The sequence below is a fragment of the Malus domestica genome, chromosome 04 (assembly GCF_042453785.1).
Source record: "Malus domestica chromosome 04, GDT2T_hap1".
NCBI classification, from domain to species: domain Eukaryota; kingdom Viridiplantae; phylum Streptophyta; class Magnoliopsida; order Rosales; family Rosaceae; genus Malus; species Malus domestica.
Genome location: NC_091664.1, coordinates 2,902,501 through 2,926,532, shown reverse-complemented (window position 1 = coordinate 2,926,532; position 24,032 = coordinate 2,902,501). Strand labels below are relative to the sequence as shown.

At 37.8% G+C, this 24,032-nt stretch overlaps 4 protein-coding genes across 17 annotated transcripts in view; 1 reads left to right on the top strand and 3 right to left on the bottom strand.

The window, feature by feature from the left end:
* Positions 1 to 3,081: 3,081 nt before the first annotated feature.
* On the bottom strand, positions 3,082 to 6,332 carry LOC114824320 (uncharacterized). 2 transcript variants are annotated; one of them, XR_003772524.2, is made up of 4 exons: positions 5,489 to 6,235; positions 4,282 to 5,104; positions 3,966 to 4,049; positions 3,117 to 3,834 (listed from the first exon to the last, which is right to left on the bottom strand). XR_003772524.2 is itself a non-coding variant. In XM_029100846.2 (3 exons), the coding sequence occupies exons 1-2, from the start codon at positions 5,605 to 5,607 to the stop codon at positions 4,315 to 4,317; spliced, it is 909 nt and encodes a 302-aa protein (XP_028956679.1). In that variant the 5' UTR covers positions 5,608 to 6,332; the 3' UTR covers positions 3,082 to 3,834; positions 4,282 to 4,314. The 2 variants fall into 2 exon arrangements, 1 of the variants encoding a protein (XP_028956679.1); XM_029100846.2 differs by lacking the exon at positions 3,966 to 4,049 and having other exon boundaries at positions 3,082 to 3,834; positions 5,489 to 6,332.
* A 2,396-nt stretch (positions 6,333 to 8,728) lies between these two features.
* LOC114824319 (uncharacterized) lies at positions 8,729 to 14,947 on the bottom strand. 4 transcript variants are annotated; one of them, XM_029100842.2, is made up of 4 exons: positions 14,625 to 14,947; positions 13,615 to 13,717; positions 11,808 to 12,573; positions 8,729 to 11,568 (listed from the first exon to the last, which is right to left on the bottom strand). In XM_029100842.2, the coding sequence occupies exon 4, from the start codon at positions 11,543 to 11,545 to the stop codon at positions 8,744 to 8,746; it is 2,802 nt and encodes a 933-aa protein (XP_028956675.1). In that variant the 5' UTR covers positions 11,546 to 11,568; positions 11,808 to 12,573; positions 13,615 to 13,717; positions 14,625 to 14,947; the 3' UTR covers positions 8,729 to 8,743. The 4 variants fall into 4 exon arrangements, with proteins under 4 accessions (XP_028956675.1, XP_070675975.1, XP_028956674.1 ...); XM_070819874.1 differs by having other exon boundaries at positions 11,808 to 11,886; positions 14,625 to 14,905; XM_029100841.2 differs by lacking the exon at positions 11,808 to 12,573 and having other exon boundaries at positions 14,625 to 14,910.
* Positions 14,948 to 16,524: 1,577 nt separating this feature from the next.
* LOC114824318 (uncharacterized) lies at positions 16,525 to 17,673 on the bottom strand. Its single transcript, XM_029100840.2, has one exon. It carries the CDS (start codon positions 17,657 to 17,659, stop codon positions 16,904 to 16,906), a length of 756 nt encoding a protein of 251 aa, XP_028956673.1. The 5' UTR covers positions 17,660 to 17,673; the 3' UTR covers positions 16,525 to 16,903.
* Positions 17,674 to 21,843: 4,170 nt separating this feature from the next.
* Positions 21,844 to 24,032, top strand: part of LOC103400700 (uncharacterized) — a 21,627-nt gene continuing 19,438 nt past the window's right edge. For 3 of the 10 annotated variants that reach the window (XM_070819867.1, XM_070819866.1, XM_070819868.1), the window contains exons 1-7: positions 21,863 to 22,016; positions 22,100 to 22,182; positions 22,426 to 22,547; positions 22,655 to 22,793; positions 22,877 to 22,938; positions 23,015 to 23,213; positions 23,879 to 23,998. In XM_070819867.1, coding sequence (XP_070675968.1) covers positions 22,122 to 22,182; positions 22,426 to 22,547; positions 22,655 to 22,793; positions 22,877 to 22,938; positions 23,015 to 23,213; positions 23,879 to 23,994 — 699 coding nt within the window. In that variant the 5' untranslated portion in view covers positions 21,863 to 22,016; positions 22,100 to 22,121 and the 3' untranslated portion in view covers positions 23,995 to 23,998. Of the gene's footprint in view, positions 22,017 to 22,099; positions 22,183 to 22,425; positions 22,548 to 22,654; positions 22,794 to 22,876; positions 22,939 to 23,014; positions 23,214 to 23,878 lie in introns of all 10 variants that reach the window. The other 7 variants (XM_070819870.1, XM_070819869.1, XM_029100839.2 and 4 more) reach the window with 6 other exon arrangements.

Here is a 24,032-nt window from a genome sequence, read left to right as displayed (position 1 = left end):
CCAAAAAGAACCAGCAGAATGATCCAAACCAGGAGTACTCTGAATTAATCCTCCTGACTAGCCAAGATTTAGGTTAATTGTACTTCAGCTGTACTATATTATGTGTCATATGAATCTCCTATCCAAATTATGTTCACACGCGTATCATTTCCTTCCCTGACATATATATGATGCGTTTACTAGCACAAGAAATGAAAGAGTAAGTGGATTTCATGCGCACTGATGAAATTAGGTATGCAAACCAGGTTTCATATACCCAAGGAGCGGTTGTTTATCTCATATATGTACAACTATGTATCAATATTATTATTCGCGTATCATTGTTCCCATATATATATACCTGGTGAAGTACCTAAACATGGCAGAAGTAAATAATACTGAGAAATTGCTTAAGACGACGAGACCCCCAAGAGTAAATTACAAGCACACGGAAAATGGTGGAGGGCCAAGTCAAACCCGGTTATTTCTTAGAAAACAAGCTGCTAGCTACCTCCTAACTGTTAAACGAATGGAGTTGGTGGAAACTGGTTATGTTATACCTTATAACCAACATATTAATGAAAGAAATGAAATCACCAAACTGCATGCATGCATGTGCTGGGTCATCACTCATGATCAGAAGGCAAATCAAGATTTTTTGTATATTGTCAATTTCTGTAGTTGTATTGAATCTTTAATTACATGATTTTAAATTTTTCATGTCAATGTGTTTATACCTGATTTTGCATTATTGGGACACATGTTTGGAGCTGTTAGTTCAAAAGAAGAAATGATTTGTAATTAATTTTCTAGATATTATTATGGTTTTAATAATCATAGTATTATCTGAAGTGTTATTGGAAATTATCTGAAAGTTCTAGACGGAGTATGATTGTTTAAGGATCAGGATTGGTCTTTGGATGAGATTTGAATTAATTTTTTTAAGGATCATGATTGGTTTTTGGATGAGATATGAATCAGCCGCGTAATAAGTCTAGGGTCAGAATCCTAGTTCGAGTCGAAGAAGGTGAGGTTCAGCGATGATAGAGTTCAGGTGTGAGCATGATTTGTGAGGAAATCAGCTAAAGCGTAGTATTTCTCCAGTGAATCAAAGATAGTAAATTTGTCATTTCGCTTCCTCTACCCAACTGTGAGATTGTTAAATCAGCTAAAGCATCATCATAAAGGATAACTAAATACGCCAAAGATGATATGTTGAGTGTAACATCAATCAAAACTAAAATGTACGGTTTATTGTATTTCGACTTGTTACGCTAATCTACAGATACAACCTAGCTACAGGATACAGCTAGAAAATCCGTCTTCCTCGGTACATCAACTGCTTCTTGTGCTTACGTTTGTCTCGTTTTTGCTTGTGTTTCAGTTCAGCTTCTAAGGTGTGAAGTTGGTATGGTAGTAAGTTGAATGCTCATCTGTGGGAACTATGATATGGAAGCTGCATGGAGGGACTAGAGCCATTCGTGTTTTCTTAATTTGTACGACTACTATATTTCAAGAAGATAAATGGCAATGTTGAACTGAAAGTTCCGATACTGGTTCCTCATCAGCGTATAGTTTGCACTCATCTAATTTTTCTCCTGCTCAACGGTATCTAGTAACTTGTACTCAAGATGATCAACATTTTTATCATCTTATTGAGGACAATTTACACGTACAAGTACTCCTTGGAGTGATTGCATAGCTGAATTATGGGATTAAAGGGCCGGCAACACCTCATTATACAGTGCTGGGCTTGAGAAAAATTTGCGAGTTTTCTCCGGAAACAGGCAGTTAGAAAAAGACACCTCTAAGCAAGGGCCGGCGTACCTACTGCCTGCTATGGAAATAGGTAGAAATGAGAGGAAGCTTGTTGATTGTTCGAGGAATGCATTGCAACTCATTATTTAACAAAAAATAAACCTATGATCGATCCCAAAATAAGTCCGTATCAAGCATAACCTAGAAGTTTATTTTACTCCGAAACTGTTCTTAATGTAACATTTCAAGAAAACAAAATGTCCAAGATAAGGTATAACAAAATGTATTTCTACCAGAAAAGGTCCCAGAAAATAGTGCGTTAAATAGAAATTTAGAGTGCAAACATGAGAGGAGGAGAGAAAGGATATCAATCAACTTATGGAAAAAGGACTTCATTCTGGTTCACCATGAATATTTTTTGCAGCTATATATTTGTTTTTCTGCAGATATTGCGAAACCCCAGCATAGACCATAGCGATAAATTAATAAATGAACAAGCACTGCAACAGAAACAAAACCAGTTAAAATTGTAGCCATTGCAGCAGTACCTATTGCGGAACAAGAACGCATGAGGCCAAATGGTTCATAAAATTATTAGCAAATTCAGCAGCAGTACCCAAGAACCATTTGACCCAGAAGAACGAAAGAGAAGGGTAGGAGGAAAACTTATTCAACGTCTCATCTTCTGGATTACAACTGATGAAGCTAGATTCTTAACTCTTGATATATAAGAGAAACTTGGAAGGTTTTGGTGATTCTTAACATAAGTCATGTGATGCAAAGGAAATCCAAAATTTCAAGGAAGTTGGTAGGCACATGAGAGCCTTTCAATTTCAATTACTTCTCTTTATTATTCTGAGAAACTAAACTTAGAACTATTGGGAATAGTAATTCAAGTTAAAAAAAAAAAAAAAGTGTAGGGCTCGTCTGGTGCCTAGGATTGTAGAGGTGAATGACTTTTCATTTTGACAGGATTAGAACGGGATTAGACATGAATGAAACTTATCCCTTTTAAGTTATCATCCTAACATTTTGGGAGGATTTGAAGGAATAAGTTTCCTTGGTCGACAATCTATCTTCTACCTTCAAGTTAGACACAATTTGTTTTTCATTTTGACAGGATTAGAACGGGATTAGACATGAATGAAACTTATCCCTTTTAAGTTATCATCCTAACATTTTGGGGGGATTTGAAGGAATAAGTTTCCTTGGTCGACAATCTATCTTCTACCTTCAAGTTAGACACAATTTGTTTTTCATTTCTTCCTTCAACATAGTTCAAATATAGCGAGATATACCATACCAGTCCAGTCCTAGACACCAACGGTTACCATGGTCTTGCCATTAATAGAAACATATCTTTGCTACTTCATTCAGTATTTCTCAACATCCGACTGTGCCAACAGTCCAAATAAGAAATAAAAGAAGTTCAACGTCACATTATTCACAGGTGATGATTTTTTAGGCAAGCAATATCCAATAAGTTGTATTCTTCACAAAAATTATAATCAAAGAGTGAGCAACCCTAGTACAAGTACATTCTCTGGGAATCCACTCAAAAGAAAATAAAAGAAGAAACTGCTACGGTAACATTGTCTCGTCAATAAGATTGTTTACTGCTTGAGGGCAATGGAACCATCTACTTTGTTGAGTTATAGTCGAGTCATAGAAGGACATTTCGTGTGAGCAAGTTTAGGTTTCTGACGTGTCACAACAGGTGCATTAGCTCGGTGGCATTCATCAAGGAAAGAAAATGACTTGAAAAGATGACCATGACCACTCAGCTATCTCAAGCCTGTGGAACACAACGATGAATAAGTTGGCATCATACGGCAATATTTTGTGGCTTGCTCTCCGGAGGAAATCTGAATCTTGGCTGGAAATGCAAGAGGCCATATGTGTTTTCCTTAGCTTGGATATGGTTTGAGATAAACAGCTGGATGCACCCCACCGTCGAGCAGGCATCCTTTAAACAACGTACGTCACACCCAACTGAGAAGTTCATGGTGCTCGACTTTCTAACTAAACTATACTAAAAGAATAAATTTTGACGATATCCTTTTTCTTGCACAGAGATCTAAGCCATGAAGGACAAACCTGCATAAGTTGACAGAAAACATGACTTACAGCAGAGCTAATGAGTTTGGAACTACTATAACTAAAGTGAAAATATGAAGTCTGACAAACAAGAATTTCACAATATTCAAAGGGAAAGCTGGAAAACGTACATGATTTGAGAATGCTTATCGGTGTTAGCTTTCAAGGGGAAAGCCGGAAAATATACATGCTTTGAGAGTGCTTATCGGTGTTAGCTGTATCATTATTGTTTTTGTTTATAGGAAGATGTATTAGTTAACAATCTAGGAACACAGTTTTTGAAATGAAATATCAAATCAGACATTTCTCGTTTCAGACCATTTTATAAACTGTACGACTATGAATGGGTGCATGCAGATGCAATCAAATCAAGTGTAACTAAAATCTTTCAAACTTATGAGCATAGATAGTCAATAAAGGGAGAAAGATAATGAAGCTGAGACTTACCTCATAGAATGTGCGATATTTTTAATATATGTTTCAGACATTCGATTTGCAACCGCTAAACGTGAACTTCACTACAAATTTTTTGCTGGACTGCATGCTGAGATTCGCTGCTTCACTACCATCTCTCTCAAGCTTTTCACTCGAGTTATCCTTGGTTAGATCAGAGTTGCAATCTTGCTTAGCATCGATCAAATTCTCAATTGCTTCACCCCCCTTCACAAGAGGTACGCTTGAAACACAGCACAATCTTTTAATTCTAAGGAGATCCTCCGGTGTACAAGGCTTGGCTACATCTAAGATATTCCCCATCGACCTCTTCTTATGCTTACCCCTGTGTCGTTTTTTCATATGCCTTGGCTTCCTAGAAGAAGTCAAAGTTTCATTGCACTCAACAACATTAAGGTGTGAACTTGGTATTGTAGTTGAAGGTTGATCAGTTGAAACTATGCTATTGGATGATATGTGGGAACTAAAGTCCGCCTTGTTTTCTTCACGCTCACGACTACTATTTGAAGGAGAGAAATGGCAGTGCTGATTTGAAAGTTTTGATATTGCTTCCTCATTGTCAGAGTATAGTTTACTCCCATCTTCAGTCTCCTCAATGATATCTGGTACTCCGCTTTCAAAGTCAACAGCATTGTTATCATCTTGTTGAGTACAATTCAAACCTACCGCTCCCCTAATCGATTTGATAGCTGAAGTATGGGATTCAAAGGGCGGCAACGCATCACTAATACCATGGTCGAGACAAATTTGCAAGTATTTCTCTGGAAATGGCCAGTTAGAAAATACATCTTTCTGGCGACAATCAAGAACATACTGTCTGCAAAATCAAATTAAAATAGTTACAAACGACGTCTACCTAGTTGACTTTTTTGAGCAAATAACTTTGACATGCAACTCATTTCATTAACATGCATATGTTACTATTACACACAAGGTGAATGAAAATTTGAAACGAACTTCAGCCTCAAAAATTTCACCCAGAAAGGAACAAAGTAATATACAAATGGAAACCAACTTGAAATGAAATACCAATTACAGTGAAAGTTCTGATAAATATACACAGCATAGACGAGAACCGAAATTTGTTCACAAGTGTAACAATATTCAACCCATTCCCCAGGAGCATTATTTTCAGAATCATGCTTCATATATTCCATAAAAAGAAACCCACAAATAAATTATAGATGGGAAGAACAATCACCTTATGGAGAAGGGCGATTCTGGTTGACCGGGGTTATCATTTGGAGCTACTTGTTTCTGCAGAGATTGTGAAACCCCAGTCCCAGCCCGAGCTGGGTTTTTCAGCTGAGATTCAAGCATGAGTGACCAATCAAAATGTTAATATTAGGCACAAACAAAACAAACCCACTTCAAATTTATGGAGCAATATGGGATAATGGAACAAGAATTAGATCCAAAGCAACCCAAGAACCCTTTGAGCCAAAGAAACGATCGAGGATTGAGAAAAATAAAGCGCAAATTAAGCCACAGCTGGTGAGGTGGGGTTGAGGAGAGTACAAGGAGTGTTGTCGATAATTAATTAAATTAATGAGACGAAATAAGAAAAGGGAGAGAAATGTGTAACATTGGGTTGGAAATTACAGAGGAAAAACAACGGTGATTAAGCTCAAAAGGGTTTGGAATTTGGAATGGAAAGGGTGTGTGTGTGGCTCAAGAGAAGGAGATGAACATATGTGGAAAAATGGATGGCACGGAAGAATTTAATAGAGAGAGATGTCTACAGAACAGTTGTGCAAGAACCATTTCTGTTTCTGGGAAATCTGAAGAATGTTACAGATGGAAATTGGAAGAGAAATTTGAATGGACTGAGATTGTTTCCTTGTGAGTCGACTTTGAGAGAGAGAGAGAGAGAGAGAAACGGAGAGAGAGAGGGAGAGAGAGAGAAACGGAGAGAGAGAGAGAGAAGGAGACGAAGTAGAAGAAGAAGGTCGAAGAGGCACTACTTGTAGTTATTTTCCTCTTTTTTTTCCTTATTTGGGGCTTCTTTTTTTTTTCTTTCCTTATCCTGGAAAAATAAAATAAACGAGAAGACAGACCGAGGGTTGGTTGACCATATAGGGGCACCCAGAAATGGGTTCAGCCTAACTTGTCCTAGCCTCCTCAAGTGGAGAAATTCTTCAGTCCGAACGGCGTATGTGGCCACCCGGCACAAGGGCGTGGACCGGAGGGCGGGCGAGACCAAAATATGGGAAGTGAGGTGTTTTATGCGTGCTGTTGGATGACCATGCGGTCCGGTTGTCAGCACGGAAGAATGTCTCCACGGATCCATTGGAGAAAAAGAAATTTAGATTTTGAAGGACATACATGCAAGGGAAAGAGCATGCATCTGCAGATTTCTGCACAATATTGATTGGAAACCACATTTCTGCATAAGATTACAACCAAATAATACTGAATAATGCATGCCATTGACATGCCATCACTTGGATAGGTAGAGAGAAATCGATCTGAGAAATCTATGGTTGTGACTGTTCTGACTTGTGAGAGCAGAGCTTTAAATTTACTTGTATGTTTGCATCAGGAGTTCTTGTTTGTTTTGTTGTTTTAAGTTTGCAGTTATGTCTCAGCTTGTAATATCTGTAGCCTGTTGATCGCATGCTTGCTCAGGCATTCGCATTTGCGTTACGATTTTTTCTTTCTTTTGGTACCTGAATCCTGACCAACCACAAAAATTTCATCCATCCCACATCCATGAATATACAGGCGACAAGCTGCTAGCGCGTTTGATATATATTCTCCTCCATCCGTTCTGCGTATGATGAAGCGCATGCCCATCACGTTTCATCTTCAAACTTGTCATCGATCGTAAGGTTCCATTCGATGTCCACTGGTGGCCCTTGCGTATTGCATAGCAAAATTTGTTGGACAAATGCATGCATTTGCTGATGGATGATCTGTAGCCCCGGATCTCAGTTAAGAGATACATCGGCATGACATATCTGTGCAATATTTGCGTGCGGTGAAGCTGAAATGAGAAGGCTGTCAATAGTATGGGTACCCACCGTACATCGGAAAAAAGTTTAACAGATATGAGACTAATAGAGCTAGGAAGGAACAAGGGATGCCGCGGCAACTTTGGTGTATCCTCCTCAGATGAAACTGACTTCTCTCAACTGCAGAAGGCTAAGATCTCCTCTCTTGAGGCATATATACACCTACATTACATATATGTGGTTGACAAGTGCCCACATTATGTCTTCCCCCAAACCTACTCTAACTTTCAGCTTTCGGATGAACGATTACCAGAAGATGAAACGGGTACTATGTATAGAATCTTGATATTCGAGTCTGTCAACCGTTCCCTACTCTTCATCCCAAGTAGTACAGTAATTTGTAAGAAGGTACAAAAATGAAACTGCATCCGCGGGGAGTGTGTGAAGTGTTGGAATATTTACGTGTGTGACAAAATGTTATAACAAAGGGGTGGTTGTTATGCACTTACACTCGGATCTTTGAGCTTAATTTAGGAGCAGAACCAAAGGAGGCGAGGCTAACGATTGCCCCCTCGATTACTAGTGACGTTGCCAACACCAACATACTGATTCTCTAATGTCTTTCTATAACAAACATTACAATGAACTAATCCACATTTACTGTGATTCTGTGAATGCACGCTACTCCGACTGCTGAACTTTTAATATGAATATTGTACGACAAGTTAAGGAGCTACTGCATGTTTGAGCTGAACGTAAATGATTAATAGGGTTTCTGTATACAAGATTTTTCTTAGGATTGTTATTGATTCTCCGCTTGATACAAGAAGGAAAGCTGATAAACCATATGAGCTGCTCGGGTAAAAGTTAAAAGGACGAAACTGCAAGGAATTAGAACGAAACCATGAAAAGAGCATGTAAATCTCCTTCACCATACGACATTACAATCCAACGCAAAACAATCAGCTTGCAAGGAGTCAAATTCAAGGACACGACGAGTTAAACCAATATCGGAAGTGAAGCTGAAGCTCAGCAGATAATGCTGGAAAAGCTCGCGTAATGGATAACAACGAGTGCATGAAAATCAAAAGGCCTCGCAAAGAGCGGAGACCAAAATGCAGAAGTGCAGAAGGCAAATTGCATATCATTGTTCTCGTCGTTGAGCGAGCCTCCCCCACCCTCCCCACCCCACCCCGGCCCGGCCGCCCTTCTCGTGGCCATGGACGCATATGTGTGAAATCTTGCGTTTGCTTGAAACTACCGTTTTTTTTTTGGCAATTGTACGGATATATAAGAATTGTATCTTTCTTTTCCTCTTAAATCTACTTCTCAATTCATCTTGTACAAGTGAAATTTTACTCGTATCGATAACATCCGCCTGCGTTCTTCCACTCGTCGTTAATCTAAAACTAATTACAGTGAGAACAAGTCGACAACGGAGGTTTTAAGAAATGGAAAGAAAAAAAATTGCAGGAACACAGGAAAAATTCAAGAGTAATGTATTAGCTATTTGATTCAATATGGGAGCAGGATTCTTTGTACAAGTCAAAACGGTTTTGCCATTCTACGAATTGTTTCTTCAATACATTGTATGCAGTCAATTCCTTCTGCTTAAACTTCATGTCAGATGCATCAAACTTCAACTCTACTGGACAAAGATCATCAAACAGTTCCAGTCCGACGTTATCCTCACTACCGCTGGGAGCGGGCTTCTTCTCAGACACTTTAGAAATTACGGTGTCAAATCTGTCGTCCTTGAAGACAGATTTGCCCCGTATATGGTCCATTGGAGATCCCGTACCTGCAACTGGGTGGTATGAAAAGAAAGGTTTCGGTTTTTGAGTGCATCTCCATGTCTCTTCTCCAGCATTAGCAAGGGAGCCTGCTTGTTCATCGACAATCCCAGGGTCCGGTTTAGAAACAGTCATTTCACTGGCGACCTGCATGATCTCATTACAGCCGCGACTAATTTCTGCCTCTACTGAAAATTTACCTGACTGTTCATCTTGCGAATTCAGACACCCATTGCGAAGTTCATGAAGTGTAAGCAATATAGGAAGGGGAAGAACTGGACCGACAAGGGCATCACTGGGTTTAACTTTCTGTGACCACTTACTGCTGCGGCATGAAGGCTTCCTTAAAATAAAAGGAGGCAACTGGGATTGGTCCGGTACGGCAGAGAATTCCAAAGCCGACCTCTTTTCGTCCACAAGCACTTCAAGGATTTCAGGGTAGTTAGAAAAGGCCAGTTGCAGAAGTTCCATTGGCAATTCTGACCACAATCTCTTCAAAACAACTTCATGTATGCTTGTTGGCAAGCTGATGTCATTTAAAACACTTGTGACTGCAGGACATGATCTAAACTGACCAAAGCCACAAGCCCGTAACTTTTTACATAAAAGCTCATGGTATTCTGGGCTAAAAAGTTCCGTCCCTTGAACAATCTTAGAGGGAACTTTCATTTTGGTATCTAAGACTTCATCAAGCTTATCATTTAGATAAGCACAGAGGTAGTCCAGTTTAAGGTACTTAAATCTCCTAGGGAATTTGTATTCCTCATCAGCTAGGGAATCCAGAAAATAATCCTTAAAATACAACGATTCCCCATGCGATTCTTCCACCTTTTTTACAGGATCCCACGATGCACGGTATCTCTGTAATTCTAGCTTCCCCGAGGACATAAGCCTGATCAATGTAAAACCACCGAATTCATCTGGCTCAGAAAGCAGAGAAGACAATTCTTTGTTTACAATGCCAAAACCCAAAACTATTTCTTTCTTCTGTTGCCAATCAACCCATTCAGGAAGAGCGTCTTTTACAAACTCTTCTCTTAATATACAGTTTCCACAATGGCACTCATGGCCCGGCAGTAAAACATCTGAAGGTAGCTCCCATGCATAAAATGACTTCCGAAGTTCTGCTACTTTGGAAGCAACTGATCCTATTGGAGTTGGGAGGGAAGGGCCATAGCAAAAGGTATTAAACTGACAATTCCAAAATGACCCCATCACAATGCAAAAACCCGAGTCAGAAGCCCACTTATACATGTCCTCCCTCGAGTGTGACCTCAATTCTGACAGTCTAAAAACATCAAGATGGCTTGGTTTATCAAGGCCATGAGCCCATTGCAACACCGGCATCAATGGTTTGCGCAAGTCACAAAGAAGTAACAACGTGTCAGAAGCTAAAACAAAGTGAAAATCATCAGAAGCAGTCCTTGAAAGCACAAGGAACTGCTCCTTTTCAACCGGGACATACATATGTAACATTTCAACCTTCATCAAACAAGTCACACTACATTCACGGGACCTCAAATCAACTAAGAAAACTGCATCCGAACGCGCAACGATCAAAACTCTAGGATGCCAACTGAATTCACAACTCAACCACCTATAATTTCTTGAAGTACTCGAAACATCGCCATTATCCCATACTACTTTCAATCTGGTCCCCTTAAACTTAAAATTATGGGTTTTCGGACGAGACTCCAAATCAAACAAAAACAAAGCACCATTTTCTAACAAAACCACACTCTCTTCCTGTAAATGTGGACTCCAAGAGGCATGTACAACACAGCAAGTCTTGAAAACCTTACTGCCCAAGTAACTTAAACTAACTTTATTACCCAAATTCAAACTCGTATCTCCAACCTTTACAGTAAACCACTGGACAGAGTACAAAGTAGAAGCCAACAAATACCCAATTGTAACAGAAGAATCGTTACCTCTTGAACTTGAAAACCCAGGAACCGGGTTCACCGAAATCCTCGAAATCCGGTAATTGGACGGACCCCTCAAACCCAAAACCTCGCCGCTTTCATCAGCTTTGACACCAAAGGTCGAATCTTTTAGTACCAACTGCAAGAACCCAACTTGGTCAGAGTTCTGGCCGGTGGGGAAGAACACAACAATGGTCTTAATCTGCGGGCACTGGAGGACCTCAAGGCGGTTGTGGAGGAGGGAAGAGACGACGTCGTGTTTGTGGTTGTGGGGGCCCAATAGAGAGGCGATGGAATGGGAGGTGGAGGGAAGAGGGGCAGAGTCCGGGGAGGAGGTGAGGAGGAAACGGGGGAGAGAGAGGTGGGGCAGAGGAGGGAGATGGGGGAGAAAGCAGGAGGAAGAGAAGAGGACGGCGGCGGAGTTGGGTTTAGGGTTGAAGATGAGGGGACCGAGGATGGGTTTAAGTGAAGGGTTTGAGAGGAGGAGAGGAGGCTTGAAGACTGATGAGATTGGGAAGAGAGATTTCCATTCCTCTGGGATTATGTTCATGTCCACTGTTGATTGATTGATGGATCGATCAATCATTTCAAAAGTCCCTCCAAACGCTTCTGCAAAATTGGTGAATTTTTTAGGGTTTTAAATTCATAGTTTACAGCAACTATAAATCATTTCCAAAAAAGGAGACAAAGTTTGGATAACAACACATAATAATGAATTGATATCAAAAGCTACCAACAGCTTAACTGCTTTCACAAACATATATATCGCAATACACATAATACATATTTTACTTCTGAAAATCCCATAAAACCACAAATCAATACATTAAAAAAAAAAAAGGTCGTACCCAGTGCACAAGGCTCCCGCTTTACGCAGGGTCTGGGAGAGGTGAATGTCGGCTAGTCTTACCCCCATTTATGGAGAGGCTGCTCCCAAGCACAAATCAATACATTCATCTAAATAATTCAAAAATTAACAGAACAGCTAAAACAACATGGTAAAATAAGTCTTTTAAGTTACATTAACATTCTATTTACTTTACATCAAGAGCATATGTGCAATCCAAAGGGGAGATTTCTAAGTTAGAGTTATACATTTCCAAAAAGTTTCCCACATTGATTAGCCGTTCAGTTTGCACCTGCATTTTGCTAACTCTACGTTAAGAGTTCTATGTACAACCAAAAAAAGCAGATATCAATGACTAAAAAAACTAATACACATTCCTAATTTTCTAGGAAGATAACATCATGACAGAATATTCTAAAACAATATGAGAGCATTAACATGCAAAAACATTCTAGGAAACAATAGCAACACAAATAGTCTTCACAGAACGTTGCAAATACAGATAATCTTCACAGAAGACTGCAAATTAACATGTTCCATCTAAAAAGGATCACCATAGTCTTCTTCCTGCCATTATGTTCACTTAGTCATACCGTGTACTAAAGTACAGACACGACCAATCGCATAAGATATGACTTGAAAACGTAATAATATTCAGATGAAAAGCAACCAGGTTCCGACCACAGCGATATGCCAAAGAAAATATCATTCAAACCCACAGCTTACAGCCCATCTCGTCGTTCCAAAATTTGCAAAAAAAAAATCAACTGCAACAAATGCCAAAATTATCAAATAGTGTTTTAAAAGATTATAAATTTTTTTAACTTAATCAATTAGTTTAGTTTCAATGACCTCCTCAACATTTTGGAAGGGCAAGAACTTTGCCCAGAGAGCCAATATCTGTCTACAAAAGCTCTACCTCAAGTCAGCAAACTCCCAAAATAATATGAAAATAACCCAAACCCATAAACCCTTCCAAAACCCCAGCAATCGATATAAATTTGAAACCAAGAAAAATTGGGGGATAATCAAATTTACTTGAGGAGATGAAGAGGGCAATTTTCGCCTACCTTCAGTCAAGAGGAACTTGTAAAACGTGGTGGTGGATAAAGTGGTGGCGGTGGCTGTCTGGGTTTTGGATGAGCAGACAGCGGTCTGGGTTTTGGGTTTAGAACGATGTGGAAGAACATTGTGGTGAAGGAAGGGGTGCGCGTCGATTCAAACTGGAGCAAGACGGAAGAAGGAAACGATGCAGAGGAATGAAGCCACAAGTTTCTGTATACTCTACCTTTTTTTCTCTCTAGCAAATCAGCAATAGTGAAGAGGGGGACTAGCACCCTATACATATTTGTAAACACCTATTTGTCGATTTTTCTTCCGAACTTAGAAGGTCAAGTGATTTTTCAGTGTTTTCGGCTCCAGAACACTAGGTGAAAGGGCTGGTTCGGTATGGGATACCGAACCGAAACCCTTGTCCCAATTCGCAAACCGAAGTTTTCGGGAATCCCAATTTCAAGACCAATCCCAAGCCAAATTTTTGGGAATCCCAAAATAGTCTTGGGCTTTTGAGCTAAAATTTAACCTTTTATATTGAAATTCAAATAAAGGAAAGATTATTAATCGATTAATATCAATGCCGTTTCCACACTGTTAGATTTGCTTTTATTATTATTATCTCTATATAATTCTTTCAAGATAAGGCTGACTGGCTGTGACTGTGATGTATGCCCAAACAAATTTCAAATATGTGAGATGCCTCCCCATTACCACAGGAGACAGAAAAAAAAATTTGAATAACTTGTTATTACCTGTGATTTATTCACAACGTCGTCTTCTTTCCTGTAAAAGGAGGCAGCTTCTGGCTTCTCAGTTATGATAGCAATCCACTGGTAAAATCCATGGCAGAATTCCCTAAATCATCACACAAAGGTGCACCTTAGTAATTTTACATATGACTCATTTGACTACTTTTGGCATACTCAAAGCAAACAAAGTAATAGAAGACTTGGCCGTAGTCAAAGTTAGCTACAACAATATGCTTCCCCCTCTACACCCAAGTTCGAATCCCCCTCCCCATAGTATATATTAGATTAGAAAATCGATCAAATACAAATAAAAGAAAAACAAAGTAATAATTCATGTTCTTTTCTTAAACCACACCTGCTACTATTTGATAAAGAGAATGATGTAGTAGTTTTGTGCACAATCTATTTAGCCAAATGTGCTTGGTGTGCTAGACACAATGTCTCCAACTCTAGTAGAAAAATTAAAGGGGTTCCTCAAGTTTCTATTAGAATCGGGCACACTACATTAGGGATACATAGAAAACACTCCTGATTTTAGTTCATTTAAATGACATTAATATTTGTAGTTTTATAGACTTTCAAATGAACAACAAAATGACTGCAATAGGATAAATAGTTCTCAAAATAGCTGCTTGAAATGAAATTAAAGAACAGAGACCAATATATTGGTGTTGTTTCCATAGTCATATAGACTTTCTTTCCTGTTTCTTATATTTGAGAACAAACCAACTCGTAACTTCCACCCCATTTCCTCTTTATAATTCAGCTGCCAATAGGAATCAAATTACCAAGATTGATAATTATAGCGTAAAAAGACTCATCCTTCTGATCTATCCAAAGCAAATGAAAATCACATATCCGCAAAAAGTTATAAACGTTGGGTAGAAACACTAAAATTTCTAATACTATCGTTCAGTCATTACATATCTTCTACCTCCATATCAGTTCCAAGTGCTAAATTTCACAAACCCTAATCTAGATTTCACAAACCCTAAATTAATTCCAAAATTTACCTTATTTGGGGGAGAATCGGTGCACAGTGCACCGGAATCTGGATGAAGAAGTCGAGAGAGATCAGAGAGGTGAGCGGCGCCTGTGGCCGTGGCTCTGCCTCTGTGCCATGAAGGAAGGCTCCTCCACAGTGAGGGTCTAAGCAATGAGAAGTCGAGAGAGAGAGATCAGAGAGGTGAGTTGCTTGTGTGATGTGGGTGTGGCCGGATTCTGAGGTGAGGTCGAGGAGGGCGGTGAGGTTGTCTGAGAGAGAGAGTGACCGAGTTGAGTTCTACGAGGGTTTGAACTTTGATTTGTATTCGACGGTTGATATTAAATCCCAACCAAATCCAACCGCTGTTACAATTCCAAATATATATTTAAAATTAGATATTTTTTTTATTTATTTTGGTTCGGTTCGGGATTACCGAACGAATGAAAGTGTGAGACTGATTCCCATACCGAAATTTCGGGATCAATTCAGGATTGGGTACTGAAATTTTCGGAATTTTCGATTTGGGATTTTTTCAGTTTGGGATCAAAAATTTTTCTAATTGGTTTGGAATTTTCGGTATTTTTTTTTCCACCCCTCAAACACCATCCTTGAAAGACACTTGAAAAAAAAGAATTCCTCCAATCATATAATGACATACATATGTGATGTTCAGCTCTGTGTTTCAGACACAGTGAAAAGTCTCTCGTTGACATGACCAATTTCTCCCGGACTTTAATTTTAGCTCATTACCTCCAATTTCTCCCTGCGGTTAGATTTATAATTTCCTATCTAACATTGTGTCCATCTTGATCGCATGTAGCCCACTTGAGAAATTTTTAAGGAAAGAAACGTTATTTAAAATGCAGATTGACTTTTATCTCAGCCTATTCTTACTCAATACTTCATCCATTAAGATATTGAACAACAAAAACATGATTTATGGTTAAATGATCGTCATTTTGGTATTTTTGTTATAGCACCATATTCGTCTAATTTTTTTTTTTACTTCAAAATATCTTAATAATTTTGAATATGTTTAATTTTTGTAATAATGATCTAAAACTGATAAAATAAATTATACACAACTTTGAATCGTTGAAAAACAAAAAAAGGAATGAACCTTACTTGGTGACCCTCAGATATCTTATTCGATGGATTATTGACCAGATGAGGATTGATACCATACATGTTGCATTGTCGTTGTTCATGCGATCTAGCGAAATCCCCCTAAGCGGAATAAAAAACGAGAAAGGTTTGACTCTTAAGATGAAAGAGGAGTTCCTCCTCAAAGATACTTTGAGATTGATTTACAAAACTTTGTGTTTATAATTAAAACCGTTTATAATATAAATTAATTTGTAAATATCATATTTACAAAAAGTCAATAAAAAATAAGAGCTCTAACAAAATAAATAAACAGTTCGTAATAACCTCGTCTCGCCTTTTATAAACTCTCATTCTCGCTTGCTTACCTAGCTCTTGTTTGAGTGACCCTTCCTCTTTCTATGTTTTTACACGAATGAGATCAATCACATCTGATCAGTGAGAAATTCTGACACCAATAATTTACATGTGAGTATTTTTTATCGAATTTGTCCATATGTTTTCATATAGTTTGATGACTAAATGATCGCCAGCGAGTTTTGATCATGAGCACGAAATCACGAAAATCTGAGTAACTCCTCATTAATCTTAAAGGGCCAAGTTAATTCCATTACTACTGTAAATTAACAATTCTTTTATGCCAAATTTCATCCCCTTATCATAAGTAAAGTTCTAAAAGACGTTAGGTGTTAGTCGAGCGATGAGTTAAGGCTTAGCACCTACACAGCTAGGCTGTGACCTAGGCGGACTAGGCAAATTTAAATAAATTTATTGTATATTGTATAAATAAGTGTGTATTTATACTTAAAAGACAAAGAATTGTATACATAAGTTGCAAAATAAAATAATATATAGATTATAAAATACTAAAACATATTGAAAACATGGGGAACAAGTATATAATGAGTGTTCATCTAAGTATTCAACAAGTCTCTTATATTTTATTGAAAAAATAAAATGCAAAATGAAAGTTGTTGATTTTCTATCTAAGTGAAAGTTGCGACCTAGCGGGTGCCTAGGCTAGTTTGGGCAGGCTGGACGGACACCTAAGCGAGTCTAGGCGCTCTTTCTTAATTTTCAAACGCCTACAAACTAATCGTAACAGTGACCAACTACCTAACATCTAGGCGGGACTTAGGCGGCGCTAGGCAGGAATTTTGACAACGGTGATCATAAGGTGAAGAATTGTTCCAAGAAGCATGACTATTGACTAGTACCATATTGCTCTAATTCTTCCTGGAGCTTCTGGATAATCATGTCCTTCTCAGCAATGGTCTCAGCAAGTCTCCTATTCTCCTCCCTCAGCACCTCAAACTGACACACCACACTAGCAATCTGTGCTTCAATGGCCTCATCACTCAACTCAAAAGCACTCTCAACCACCCTAACAACACGCCACAAACTGACCACAACAAGCAGCCCGCCACCTTTTCTCTCAAGAAACTCTTCTAACACCAACGCACCCATCAAAACAACCCCGTCGACCATGTACCCGGGACGCCTGAAAAACGTAGACATGCCGAGCGCAACAGCCTGAGCCACCGTCTTCGCCGAAAGCAGGGCGAGAATAGCAATCCCCACCCAATGGTACCAGATTTCTTGTGTCCTACTGCTCTTGTTTGGTGGTGCTGTGTTGCACTTGGTAAATAAAGATGAGGAGAGTTCGAGGATGGTGAGAATGAGATCAGTAATCAGCAACGAAATACAAATTGTATGAACTGGTTTGGACTCGAGGAAATTGGCCAAGTGAGTCCTCCATGGTGCTCTATTAACATTAAGGTCTTGAAACTGTGTGGAGTTGTTGCAGAGAAACTTCTGCCATTGTTGCCTTCTGTGCCAGCTCCTTGTGAGACGTTGGATTGAGGATTCAATGGATTCAATGGAGAATGATGAGGTGGTGGTTGTGAAAGGGCCAGGTAGTTGTTGAATCTGAGATGATGAGGACCCTTTGTTTTTCATTTTTTTGGTTGATTGGTATTCTTTTAAGTTTGTGTTTGGTTGATTACGATGATATTTATGAAGGATAAGTTTTATGTTTGGTCCTTGTAGTTTGATTTCTTTTTCACTTGAGGCCCTGCCATTTCAACGTTAGCGATTATAGTCATCTAGTTTGGTTTGGTTTGGTTTGACGTATTGCGGGCCTGTTTGCTTTCTTCTTAGTGAACTTGGGGTTCGGATGACTTCTCCTATTTTACTGCATTATGATAATTTGAGTGCCACTTACCTTGCAACTAATCCAATTCATCATGCTCACACGCGTTATATCCAGCTTGATTATCACTTTGTACGTGAAAAAGTTGCTATTGTTAGTCATCGTCTTTGTTATATTCCATCACTTGATCAACCGGCCAATCTTTTCACTAAAGCTCTTCATTAGCCTCGTCATGGTCTCCTTTGTTTCAAACTTGTCTCATTCGGCTCATCCAGTTTGCAGGGGAGTTAGACTAGAATTAATTGCTCCGACATCCTCTCCGTGATTGCAGCATGTAATATAGGAATGCAATTTCTAATTGTAATACGGTAAAATTCCTACCTCATTAGAGATTAATATAACCCCTATATGCATTGTAATAATTTTCACACGTCAATGTAATGAGTCATAATTCTACAGAAAACCAAGGGCTTGAATGCTTACCAAAAAAATTACATGGCTAAAATTGCCAAATTAAAATGTTCAGGTCTAAAACGATAAAGTGGTCAAACTAGAAAGGTGACAAATGTGATTTGCTAAGAAGAGACATCCATACTTAAAGTCCAAGTTTTATATGCTTTGCGGTCACGTTGAATGCCATACCGCAGTTGTACTTGTATTGCATGCGACACCAGGAGTTTGGAGAACGCGTCAAGCATCGTGCACCGATCAAGCTTGAGCCTTTTTCCAGTTTTTGTTTTAGTTTTCTTCAATTTTAATACCAAAAGTAGAAAAAAAATAGGATAAGGGAAGGGGAAATGAAAGAAACAAATCGATGATAAAATAAAATTCATCGAAGAGAGTTATAGAACCTTAAAATCAATTGGCAATATGAGAAGTAACTTAATAAGCTCAACAACTTACATGTATGTGTAAGGTCTCTTATGCTCAATAACTTACAAGTATGTGCAAGATCTCTTCGTTTGTCAATTCTCGACAACCATATTATTTCGGTATAATAACTACGTGCTATGAAGGAGAGATTTTCTCTTAAGACCAATTTATCGTTTTAGTGATATCATTCGATAAATTAATAATTGCTAGTTGGTACTTGCTTGAAAGGTGAATTATTCATCCAACAGTAGCTTGCCACGTGATAATTTGGTGACAAAAGAGTATCCCCGTTAAATAGGAGAATTGATCAAATATAGCAAAAAATTAGCCCTTAATTAAAAAATGTTTTTTTTTTTTAACTTTCAAATATATCAAAAATCTCACTTAAATAGATACAAATACTCTCAATTTACATGAATAACGAGTTATTGACTAAAAAACTTCTTGTGCTATGTATAATCAAGTGTTGATCTCACTAATATTTTTCTCATTTTCTTTTACGAAGAAGGTTTTTCTCAATTTTATTTTTTAATAAATAACCAAAGAAACCTTTCTTGCATGGTTCCCACAAAATATTAGAATGGTTACATACTTTATTCATATAGCAGAAAGTGAACTACTAGAGTAAAGAAATAAAAGTAAATTAACTTTAGTTGTCTTCAATTTAAAGGATTGCAAGTACAACCAAAATAAACAATAAAATGATCAAAAGAAAATATTTACTCACTACACTCCAAATTTAAAAAGAGTTCTATAAAGTAGGATGAAGTGAAATAAGATTTTCAACAACGGTCATTTGAACCATGTTGATGCACAAAATCGGATTGATCTTGGACCAACTTAAATCCAATCGTAAATCATAGACACACAAGATCACAACGATATATCGTGGTTTACTCAAAGTTGGGGCTACGTCTACATTTATGTAGATTCACTGTCACCATGTAAACTGAGAGTTACATTGTACATAGAGGTTTGTTACTAGAGAGGTTAGGGTTTGCTATTCTTCTAAAGTGAAGGTGAGAGATCCCTTTTATAGAACTAGGGTTTCCCTCCCCTCTTACTTACTTCATGAGTTCATGGGCGTAATAAGGAGGCATATTGAGTCCCAATCTATGGTACAAAAAATCAAATTTTGAACACTTCCGAGTTAAATTTTTCTTATCCACATGATGGGATCCTCTTTTCATTTTGCACCTACCATATCTTCTTCGTGTAATTGGTGGAAGGACAATTCTTTCCTGCACATCATCAATTACTATCTGATCAGTCTAATCACCAACTAGCCAATAGCTTATGCATACGCAATATGACCAAAAATTTGTAGTATAATAATGAGAACACATAGGATAACGTGAAATTTATCAATACCTACATGCAACACAAGCATGTGAGCAAGGTAGTTGGTCAAGATCAAATTGTCTGCATGTACAACTCTTTTCCTCTAAATTCACAACTTCAACACGAGATACATCATATAAATAAAATGAGTAAACTGCGATGAACGATACCTACATAATCACATGCATATACATACATATTGCTCAAACAAAAGAATAACTGAACAACAAAAAGAAATCTGCATAGAAACTATACAAGCAATTTGCACACAAATGATCAACAATAATTCTTGTTAAAATGATATGGTGATTGAGATTTAAAAAAAAAAGACAAGTGAGATAAAAGATAAGACGTAGGACTTTAATTCTTCTTCTAATAGGGTTTTGATTTGGGAAATTTTATTTAAACCCATGTAACTTCTTTCTACACCCAACTTAAATTTTAAATGTTAATTGTCTATTTTACCCTATTGCATAATTACTATTAAGTATAGAGTGAAATTAATAATAAAACTCAAATTTCTCAATAAACCCAGGCATTATAATTAAACCCTAGCATCACCATTTGTTTGTCCTACGTCCATTCCGACTAAAACCCTAATAGTTTTGATAGAGAAAAACAAGCTTTTTTTTTATTGATGGATATTGATTTTGAAGTTTTGAATCCTCCAACGTATGACTCGATTTATGGATAGTTTGTTTATTTGCTTCTTCTTTGGATTAAATTTCATACTTATTATATTATATTATATTTGTTTTTCTCTGCCGTCTGTCTGCCCCCAAAACACCATTGCAAGGCCTTTTGATTAGTAGTGCAAAGACATATAACTTGATTCTTGGTGCAAATAACGATTGCCCAACCTTATAAACCTTGACCACTCATTAGCAGGTGGCATGTCTCCATCCAAATCCAAAGTATCAAGGTCAAATGTTTTTCTGGCAAAGTGATGGATTGAACTAGAGCTTGCATTGCTTTCTCTGGCAAATTCAAATATGTGGAAGGATCTCTGGATCCCAAGTCTATGGATGGGTTTGGTAGCAAAAAAAAAAAAAAAAACAGCCATGGAAATGTTAGTCATATGCAATTATATAGGGGCAAAGGACGCCTCTTTGAAAAAAAAAACATTAAGTTAGAGATGTTATTTTATAAGGGGAATGAGTGTACTAATAACTTTTAATAACTTTACATTTTGAATTGGGTTTGAGATGGTAGTTTAGGTAATAAATTTAGGTTTAAAGAGATATTAATTCTTTAATTAAAAAATATATGTGTGAAGAGAGTAAGTTAGGTGTAGAAAGATGTTAGATGAGTTCAAATAAAATTTTCCTTTTGATTTTACTGTCAGGTTCTCTAATATATAATAGGATTTTGGTATTTTAGTTTATTTGATTATTAAACTTAAAGGTAAGCCAGATTTTGAATATATTTAAGATTTTAGATAAAAGCTGACATTTTGGAAAATTGAGCGCTAGTTTTTTGAATTGGATCCCATCCGGATCTATTTTGTGAAGATCTTATTTATCGTGTATTGTGCGGTAAAAAATTATTCGATTTTTTTATTTAAAATTAAACACAAATAATACCTGACGAAAACTAACCGTACGATATACAAACTAACCGTACGATATACGATGAACAGCTACAATGTAGGAATTCCCATAAAATGGATCCAAAGAAGATCACTTTCCCTAGTTTTCATGAAATATTATTTATTTTTAATTTTAAATATAAAATTTAAAATAATTTTGAACGCACAACCAATCAACACAGATAAAAGGATGCCTGATCCTCACAAAGAGGATCTCTCATTCCCCCGTCTCACAATTTTTCCACTTTCTTCACTATACCTCCGCCCCACCCCACAGCCACGATGCCCGCACTACTACACAGATTGGCGTCTCAGTAACTTCCCAATCCCATCTCCCCTCCGGTGAAGCTCCTCCCTGACAGGTATTTGATTTTGCGTCGCAGTATTCTGAACTATTGATGGATTTTTGTTTCTTGTTTTCTTCATTGTATGTTCTTCTGGTTAGATATTAAAGTTAAAGGGGCAAAATGTTCGGTATTTCGTACGGAGAGCTCTTCCTCTTGATCGGTGCCACAGCTGCTCTAGTCGGTACACACACAAACTCTCTCTCTCTCTCTCTCTCTCTCTCTCTCTCTCTCTATATATATATATATCTTATGTGTATAGCTACAGCATTATTCTCAAAATTGGTTCAGAATTCTTTTACTTTTCTTTGGTAAGGTCAAAGCTTTTCTGGGTTATCTGAGATTTTGGTGTTTATCGAAGATTGCTAATTTTACTGGAAACAGAAACTGAAAAATTGATCTGGGTTTGATGTGTAATGGGTTGTAGGACCAAAGGATTTGCCTAGAATTGCCAGAGCAGCAGGGAGGTTAGCGGGTCGGTCCATCGGGTATGTTCAGTTGGCTCGAGGCCAATTCGATAATGTTATGCAGCAGTCTCAAGCTCGCCAGGTACTTGATTGATAACTATGCATTGTGCACAACACCGTAAATGATAACTTCAATGTTCTTGAACCAAAGGCCGTTGTGTTAATTTATGTCCCTTGCTTGACCTTTAGGTTCATAAAGAGCTTCAAGATGCATTGGCTCAGCTAGAGTCGATTCGTTATGAAGTCCGAAGCATATCACTTATGAACCCGGGTCCTATGACTCGAAAGCTGATTGATAATATTCAAGACCCGGCTCCTTTGAGCAGTGGTAGTATTCTTAGCAGCCATACATTATTTCCAAGTAATGTTATGCTTCTCTCATGATTACCAGTGTATATGTCAACTTGTTAGGAACCAACATTTCACTTGAGAAGTCCAAGGAGGAGCAGAAATCAATAAATAGTGTAATGAAGGTTTCAATAAGACGATTTCTTTTTATAAATGGCCAACTTTGCATCGCCTTGAATTCCTTGTACCTATCTTTGACAGGATAGTACTTTGAGAACCTCCGCCGCACCTAATTTTCATAGTCAAGCAACTGCATATGCAAAATTGGCTGAATCTGATACTGTGAAGACTGGCACTTTAAAAAGCAGTGCAGAGAAAGATGACCTTTATGATGAGAGTGGTCTTTTCATTGTTCTCCCAATTTCAGCTGAAAGCACTGGGATGCTACCAAATCGCAAGGGTAATAGTCTTCTTGATTATAGAACTTAGTTTTGTTATCATTTATTTTATCGTCCAAATGTGGGCACATGATAGGGAGCACCAGGATGAAATTCCCATTTCAATAGCTTGGGAACAACATATCCTTAAATTTTCTTTTGTAAATCACTTACTTTTCTGTATTTCCCAAATTATCTTGAGTTATAGAGGTCAAGAATTTCTGTGCTGCACATATTATGGTTTTGTATCAATGGTTGTGTTTACTAACCATTTTTTATACCCTTGTATGGTTGTTCGACAAAGGTGTTACTCTTTCTTTTAGTCTAGTTGTGCATGATTCCCTATAAGAAATTGATTCGCTATTGTTGGTGGTTCTTTCGGGGTTGTTGAGTTCCCACTTGCTGAGCTATGGGCTTAAATACGCATCATAGGAATACTCTTGAAATATTTCCTGATTGCTCAGTAATACTCTTAAACACACGTCATAGGAATACAATTCTTGATTGCTTAGTATGTAAAATCTTGCACATTAAACTATTTCCCCAAACCTTTATTCAGACACACACACATATAGTATTTTTATGTTATAACTTAACATGCCTTAGAGTTTCCTGAGAATTTGTAAACAGTTTTCCTTTTCATCTCAGATATACATGTTTGAATAATAACCAGTGGTTGTGATGGCAGAGAATGTTAAGGGATCGGACCTTGTGTTGGAAGCAGTAGTTGAAGCAGAGGTAGCACGTAATGCCAAAGATTTCTTTTCACAACCTGAAAATCAAATACAGGGAACTGAAAAGTGAGAAGGTGAGGACCTTTTTCTTTAAAAAAAAATTCATCA